This window comes from Onychomys torridus, chromosome 4 (assembly GCF_903995425.1).
Source record: "Onychomys torridus chromosome 4, mOncTor1.1, whole genome shotgun sequence".
Taxonomy (NCBI): domain Eukaryota; kingdom Metazoa; phylum Chordata; class Mammalia; order Rodentia; family Cricetidae; genus Onychomys; species Onychomys torridus.
The window spans coordinates 124316945-124325696 of NC_050446.1; the positions used below are offsets into that span (position 1 = coordinate 124316945).

The window sequence follows — 8752 nt, forward strand, 5'->3', positions numbered from 1 at the left end:
TAGAGCAGTCAGATCCCCCTCCTCCCGAGACTTCTGGAAAGAGCCCAATGTTGTCTGGTTCCAACTGTGGTGAATCAGGTGGGGCCCAGTGCTCAGGGATACCATCTTTGGTCATGTACAAGGTGTGAGGCGCAGACAGCAGGCAGACTGCTTGGAGCAGCTCCTAAGCTGGCCCTGAAGTGAATTCCAAGGCAGCCCAGCATGGCTCCTGGAGGAACTGCCAGGTTCTCCAGAGTACCAGCCCTAGTGCCAATGCTGAAGAAAGCTGTACTCCTCCAGTGGCACCTCATAAACTTGGTGCCCTTGACCACACTTCATGCTCAAGGCTATGAGAAGTCTACCGAGGGTATGGATCCTCAGACTGACCATCATTGTGAGGGTTACAGGTACTGTGACAGGCAGGGCTAGGCATCAGGAAGCTGGAGGTGCACAGAGCATGCCTATGGACATGTAGTACACTGTGGCTGATCCCTTGACTTCTTTGAGAATTGATGTCATTTTGAGCCATCAACAAATGTGCCCAAAGCCACATCTAGGCTTTTTTTTTCTTTAATGGCCACCAGGCTAACTTGTAACAAGACTCATAAAACTGATGATATCCTTTGTCTGAATAACCTACTTCCTAGAATTTAGATTAAGGAAACAATTAAAAAGAAAAGGCCCCAGGTACAAAAGCGGTCTTGGCAGCACCATTCCTAACACTGGAAGACAAGAAGCAACATCAGTGTCCAGCAGGAAGGGGGCTGGAGATGGAGGATGGACACAGTGGGGCTTCGCTGAAAGGACAGCACACCAGGCACATAAACACTGTGATCAAGCCAGGGGAGGTTTGGCAATGCAATACTGAGATATCAACAGAGCGACTGCAGCCTTGTATAAACGAATTTCACTGGCTAAAGACCAAAGACAGACACTTGCAAAGTATCACTGTGGACAGACAGATGCCATTCTGGTGTGTCGTGAAGCTTCCTCTCTAGTGAGTATTTATAGACAGACACATACAGTGGGATGTCAGAGCTGAAAATTCGAAAACCCAGAAGAGAAGGCATGGCATGTTATTTTATGTGAATGGTCAGGGAAGAGCTGAGAAAGTGATATTTCTAACAAGGCTTGAGGATGCAAGCCCCTGGACTCAATCCCCAGCACACATGTACCCCCACCCCCAAAAGGAAAGCAAAGAATGTCATTTAATCACCTACTAGAATATTGCAGAATGGAAGAATAGTTAGGGCAAAGTTCTCAAGACAGGAATGTGCTCCAAGGTGAGCAGGAGAGCAAGCAAGCTGGGCAGGGCCATGTGGACCATTAAAAGGACTTTGGCTCTCACTATGAGTGGAAATGAAGCCATTATAAAGTGCTTGACAAAGAATCACATACTGCCTCTGGCTGCTATATGGAGACCAGACTAGGGAACAAGAGTACAAACAGTTACAATAATATTCGTATGCTTACAAGAAGTGCTCATGACAGGCAGGAGCCACTGAGGTGATAATTCTGAAGTTACGACGTACTCTGAAGAGAGGAACAACAAACAGTACTGATGGGAAAATTATGAATGAAGTTCAAATACTTGGAGGGGAAGTGCTCGGCTTAATACTGTAAACAGAAAACATTAAGGCCTGAAGGTCAAAACCCACTAGAAAAAGCCACATCACAATGTACAACAAACGGTTTCAAGTGTTGAGAACGGAACATAGGGTGCCATTCTGAATCTGATGTATCTTAAACACCGAGGAGGTGGTGAGCACAAGGTCCAGGCTCGAGTGACTCTGAAGACTAGAGACGTCTCTAAAACAAAGGCTGAAGGAGCCACATAGGCGCCTCACACCAGCTGCCAAAAGCTGCTTCCCAGGCTGGGTATGGTGGCACTTTAATCCCAGCACTCAAGAGGCAGAGGCAGGCTGATCTCTGAGTTCAACCTGGTCTACAGAGTAAGTTCTAGGAGAGCCAGGGCTGTTACACAGAGAAATCCTGTATTGAAAACCAAAAACAAACAAAAAAGCGTTTTCCACCTGGTCCAGTTGTGAAGCCACCACACACACACACACACACACACACACACACACACACACACACACACGAGTGAATGGATGGAGGAATGTCTTAGTTAGGGTTTCTATCACTGTAAAACAACAACAACAACAAACACCATGACTACAGCAACTCTTAAAAGGAAAACATTTAATCAGGGTGGCTCGCTTACAGTTTCAGAGGTTCAGTCCATTATCATCATGATGGGACATGAGAGCTTGCAGGTGGACATGGTACTGGAGAGGTAGCTGAGAGTCCCATATCTTGTGGGCAACAGGAAGTCGACTGAGACACTGGGTGGTATCCTGAGCACAGGAAACCTCAAAGCCCACCCCCACAGTGACACACTTCCCCCAAGACTATACTCACTCGAACACAGCCACATCTCCTAGTAGGGCCACTCCCTATGAGATTATGGGGGCCAATTACATTCACACTACCACAGTTGGGTTGGCTGCAGTGGGCAGGAGGTCCCAGATAAGAGAAGGAAGCTACAATCATTCACAGGATAATAAACGAGGATTAGAGACATCAGCATAGTGTACTTAGCTTAATATAGACATTTACAGAAATATTTATAGCCATGTATACACACACATATCATACTCTGGCCACTGAGAAAACACAGAAACAAGAATGCCCCAGGAGCAATGAGCACACCTATGTCCACATCTTGGTTTCTGGGCTTCCATAAAAGAAACCAGGACTCCTTAAGGAAGTGGTTAATTTCTAAGCAGGAATAAACAGGATGAGCCTGGGGCAGAAAGCATGCGAATGCTTTAAAAACAAAAAAGCAAAGCCAAACATTGCCAGGGAATTGTCAAGAGTAGGGATTCAACAGCCAAAGTTGGGACACAAGAACAAGAAGCCCAAGTTATAAAATACTGACACAAAGAAACAACTGGTACAGAACACACACATCTTTCATATGAACTGCGGGATGTACATAGCCACTCTGCCTGTGTGTGTGAAGCATATACTTCCCCAATCCCAGGGTATGCTGTACATAACGCCTTTCTTCTACAAGGACAGTGTCAAAGCCGAGCAGGAGTAACTCTGGAGTTACCTGACCACTCCCTGAAGCCAAGAGACCCTGGACAATATCAACAGTGACACTCATACCCACAGCAGGCCCCTCTGGGGGCCTTCCTTCTCTAAGCCTGTGACTCAGTCTGCTCACAAGAAAGAGAGACCCATCTCAACCAGGAGGTTCTTCTGCAGAATAACTGACAGACTAGTAATCCTCAGAACCACCAGGGTCATCTACAACAGGGACGTTCTGAGAAACTGTTGTGGCCAGTAAGAGGAGCCTGTGCAGACAGGCTCTCTGGATGTACTGTGCTATCCTGGACAGAGTACAGAGGAAGGGCTTTAGGAAGAAACTGGAAATCTGAACCAAGCAGGGATTCCAGTTAATGGTGATGTACTGATACTGGCTCATGAATTATGGCAAATGTTCTATCTGGAAACTCAATAGTGTATCAAAATAGTCATAAACCTAAAAATTTTTTTTTGGGGGGAGCTATTTTTTTTTTTTTTAAGATTTATTTTTTGCATATGAGTGCTCTATTTGCATGTATGCCTGCATGACAGAAGAGGGCATCAGATCCCGTTGTAAAAGGTTGTGAGCCACCATGTGGTTGCTGGGAATTGAACTCAGGATCTCTGGAAGAACAGCCAGTGCTCATAACTGCTGAGCTATCTCTCCAGCCTTCCCTGACCCCCAAAGTTGTTTTTAAATATTTTTTGAGCCAGTCTCATGTATCCTAGGCTGGCCTTGAACTCACTACATATCAAGGGTGATCCTGAACCTCTGGCCCTCTCTCTCACTCGACCTCCCCAGAACTGGCATTACAGGTATGAACCATCAGTCACCATGTATGCAGTGCTGAGGATTGAACCCAGACAGATCATCATGCATGCTAGGCAAGCACTTACATTTACACTACATCCCCAGCCCCTAAAATACTTCTTTTTTTTTTTTTTTTGGAGCTGAGGATAGAACCCAGGGCCTTGCGCTTGCTAGGCAAGCACTCTACCACTGAGCTAAATCCCCAGCCCCCCTAAAATACTTCTAAACCACCAACATTTCAAAATAAATAACTGCAGGCACTCATAGAGATCACAAGATGTATCAAGTACTAACTCTGAAATCATAAGATTCCAAAATGACCAGAGGTTTCAGCATCTCCCAACTGTTCCCCGGTGCTGTGCACACTCTGGGCAGGGATTCCTGCCTCCTAATGAGGGGGTTTTCCAAAGCTGTTCGGAGAATTCAACTAAAAAGAGGCAGGGGAAAAGAAAAGTGTCAGTAGATACTTCCTTATAGCAATTGTGACAAATTCTCAAGAACTGCTCAAAATTGGGTAAGAATCTTGTCTGATGGAAAGCTAAGCTGCTTCCTAAAGGGAGTCAGTAGTTGGTGGCCTGAAACTGATGTGCAGCCATCTTGCAAAATATAATTACTATATTTATTGTCATTTAAAAGTATGAAATACCAGAGTTGTTATTTCTTATCCAGTGGACGCCTGAGACCATGCTCATATTGAACCCTAAATACATTGTTTTCTTCTCTACACACACCTGTGATAAAGGCTACAGATGAGGCCAGTGAGAGCGTGACAGTGATAATGAATATGCTGCACCAAAATTTGTTAAATCTGCCCTTTGGCTCTAGGTATCTTTAAACAAATGAATTACATCTATTATTATTAGTGGGTGGGGAAAACCATGTGTGGCAGGCAGGCAGGAGTCAACTTTTGGGAGTCAGTTCTCTCCCTCTATCACGTGAGTCCCAGGGATCAAACACAGGTTGTGATGAATGGCTGACGCAATGCCTGTATGGTGAAATAAGGTGTGGTGGGTGAGGTGGGTGTTGTGATGCAGCATTAGGCTGCCTCTGACTTTCTGACAACAAAAGGGAACCATTCAAGCCACAGTTATGATGGGAACGGCTGGTGTCAGGAGCAGAGGGTAACGGTGGCTGGGGACCTGGGACAGCTGACGACTTTTCTTTTGTGTTTTTCCAGACAGGATTTCTCTTGTGTAGCCCTGGCTGTGCTGGAACTCGACCTGTAGACCAGGTTGGCCTCAAACTAAAAGAGAGCCACCTGCCTCTGCTACCCAAGCGCTGGGATTAAAGGCATGGTCCACTGCCACCTAGCTTCCCCCCCCCCCCCCAATAAGCACTGTAACCACCATGGCTGGAAAAGGAGATACTGTGTTTGTTTGTGACAGTCTCACTAGCCTGGCTAGCCTGGAGTTCGCCAAGTAGACCTCCATGGCCTTGAACTCACAGAGCTCCACCTGATTCTGCTTCTCTAGTGCTAGGATTAAAGACATGTGCCACCACACCTGGTGAAAGGGAGACACTATTTCCCTAGGGATCTCATGCTGGGCAAAGAGGAGGATGAAGCTCTGGGGTCAGTCACAAGAGAAACTTGTCCAGAAAGAATTTCAGTTTTTACAAAGCATCAGACGACCTTACAGGGCAGACTGGAGCAAGGGCAGTGGTGGACCAATGGCAGAAGGGACCGCATCCTGACCAGGACTGCTCAGCTATGCACACCTCTACCCCTCTAGTTACGCCTAAACCTCATGTCAGTATTCCAGGGAGGGACCTTGAAGTCAGAGGATCCTTTATTTGTTCCTTTTCCCAATGTGGGCACACAGAATCATCTCCTCTTACTGCTTCTCACTGTTAGTTGTCTCATAAATTGAAATATTGGGGACCAGTAGCCAAATCTCCCTTGTTAGCACTGTCAGAGCCCAGACTTTGGCCCTAAAAACTCCAGTTAATAAAAATCTTTCAAAAAGACAATGCAGTTGCCAGTTAGGTGGCACATGGCCTCTTGTCCCCACACAAGGGAGGCAGGCAGATCTATGTGAGTTCAAAACCAGTCTGGTCTACATAGTGAGTTCCAGGCCAGCCAGAACTATGCAGTGAAGCCCTGTCTAAAAATAAACAAATAAAATATTTAATGACATATCAACCTGAAGTTGTCTTGTTAATTCATCAATAATGTTTGCAGGGGCAACAGCCCTTAAGCGATCCCATGGATGACTAATGTTTTGTTCCATCAAGGATCATAATCTATAATCTTATTCTTCAGGGCATGTAGAATTTGAAACACATTCGCAAAACTTGATAATGTCCACACCGTTAGCTTCATCATCATCTTCCATCACCGAACAGCAAACAGCTTCCACTTCCTCCCCCGTCGGCACTTCGCAATGGCCTTCAGTGTGTTCTGCTTCTGCTGGGTATGTGGGAATGTGGCAGAGGCTTCACTGGCAGCTACAGCCTCCATGGCTGTAGCTTTTCAGAACAAATCGTTCCTAACCCTGTGTAGCCAACCCTTACCCCCAGGAAGTGGCTTTGTGCTCTTGTCTCAGGGCATGCCTCCACACCGGCATGAAGGTCTGACACACAGACGGCATCTTGTCCATGTCTTCTACTCACAATGTAATGACCCTAACTAAGTAAACACTTACTAGGCGCTGTGGCTGTAACCTTGGCAACATGCGGTACAAAAGCAAAACTACCACTTATTTATTTAGATTTCAGAAAAGTTCTCATGTAGCCCTAAAACTCGCTATGCAGCCAAAGACGGGAGCAGAGGAGTTCTCTACCACACTGGTCTTATGGTGCTATGGATAAAACCCACCGCTTCCTGCATGCTGGGTAAGCTCTCTCCCAACTAAGCTACACACCAGCCCTGATGTTTAATTTTTTAAATATTTGTTTTTAGTTCTGAGTAGCTGCCTGTGTCTGTCTGTTTTGTGCGCATGCCCCAGAAGCCCAGAAGTACTGGACACTATGGAGCTGGTGGGGAGCTGCCTGATCTGAAGGCTGGAAACTGAAATCTGTTCCTCTGGGAGAGCGGCAAGGGCTCTTTACCACTGAGCCATCTCTCCAAACCTAATTTGTTTGTTTTTACACAAGGTCTGGTAATCGAGCCCAGGCTGACTTCAAACTCACTTTCCTTCTACCTCCTGCCTCAAATACTGGGATTAGAGGGGTGCAACACCATAGTCAGCACAAACTTTTCTTCTTCATAATTTCACAGATACAAGATTTGCTCCTGTAAGGCAGTGGTGGTGCACACTTTTAATCCCAGCACTCGGGAGACAAAGGTGGGTGGATCTCTGAGATCAAGGCCTGCCTGGTCTATGGAGTGAGTTCCGGTACAGCCAGAGCTAGCTACACAGGGAAACCCTGTATCGAAAAACAAAAACCAACAACAATAAAGAGCTGTTCTTACTGAAGATTTTAGCAACTTTAGCCTTTGGATCTATTTTATTTTATTTACTTTATCCAAGCATCTTTTTACCTAACATTAGCACTTTCTGGTTTTGCATCGGCAAAACTGAAAGCTAGCATTTCTGCTCTTGTGATGATTACACAGGGTAACCTTACACAGTCAGCTATTCGAAGTAACGAATGAGTGGGTGGCATACATGCAGGGATCCTATGAGCGAGATGATGTACTTGCAAAGCAGCAAGGGGTAAGACTTCATCATGCTACTCTCAGGAGGCCGGGAAGAACAGTACCGGGGATTGAACATGGGACTCGCTGGGTAAGCACTCTACCACTGACTTCCTCAACACGCCACTCAAAACACACAATTTAAAAGCCACGAGCTGTTTGATTCTGGAGTCTTCCGCTTACTATTTTTAGGTTATGGGTAAATGAAACCGCAAATAAGTGGGAGGCCATTCATTGCATCATCTCCCCGCCCCCGCCCCCTTTTTTGCAGAGTTTTCTCTCAAGCACATACCGTGCACCTAAGCCCTTTCCCATGTATGGTCTCTTCATCCTCTGCACAGGCTTCTGCGCCCCTTTGCGGAGGAGGAAACTAAGAAGGGAAAATGCGAGATGTCCCGGGTTACACAGCAAGGCAGGGCACACCCGAGCTGCCCTGCCCCGGCTCCACCCGGCGGAGGGCAGGCTGGGCCCTGGCCTTGAGGACCCCGAGCTCTGACCCAGGCGAGGGCCCCGTCTCCTCGGCACGCAGACTGCCCATCGCAAGTTAACTTTCCTCCGCAGCTCGGGGAAGCCGCTGTGGCCTGCAGCTCCGCCCCGATCCCGCCCGCCGACCGGCCACCGGCACCTGAAAGCTTACCTCCAGGGCCGCCGCTCCGCTGCACCGGAAGTGTTTCCTCGTGACCCGGAAGCGATGCGCCCAAAGCATCCGCAGGTTCCGCTCTGCGGGCTTTACTGTGGCTACGGCTTCGTAGCCCTCATCCTGACGCCTTGATGGTTTTTTTGTTTGATTTGAGACAGAGCTCACAGTGTAGCCCTGACTGGCCTCGAACTTGGAGCGATCTTCCTGTCTGATACAGACTGTCTCCACGCTATTTAGAAATGAGTTCTAAGTCTGAGCTAGAAACCTACAATATAAAAGGGGAAGACAGATTCATGTGCTATAATACAGACAAAGAGAAATCACCATAGAAAATTTAAAAGCGGCCACTGAACATCTCTGCTCCCATGGAATTTATAGTCAGAGAGGGAAATCAAGTATGGATATGGAATTCATAATGCGATACGTGTTTGAAAGGCAAATAACAGAGTATTGGAGTCAATGAGACGGGTGTGTGTATGTGTGTGTGTCCAGTTTAGACAGAGGGTGGTAGCCAGCCTCCACAATAGGCACTGGTGTTAGTGGTGCCTGATAGACATGACTTTTATAGCCTCTTATGCTGAACGGGGCTGAT

At 46.9% G+C, this 8752-nt stretch overlaps 1 protein-coding gene across 1 annotated transcript in view; it reads right to left on the reverse strand.

Moving 5' to 3' along the window:
- Positions 1-8233, reverse strand: part of Manbal (mannosidase beta like) — a 30306-nt gene extending 22073 nt beyond the window's left edge. Inside the window, exon 1 of the mRNA XM_036183115.1 lies at positions 8158-8233. Within this exon, the coding sequence (XP_036039008.1) occupies positions 8158-8226 (69 nt within the window). The 5' untranslated portion in view covers positions 8227-8233. The remainder of the gene's footprint in view (positions 1-8157) is intronic.
- Between the last annotated feature and the right edge of the window lie 519 nt (positions 8234-8752).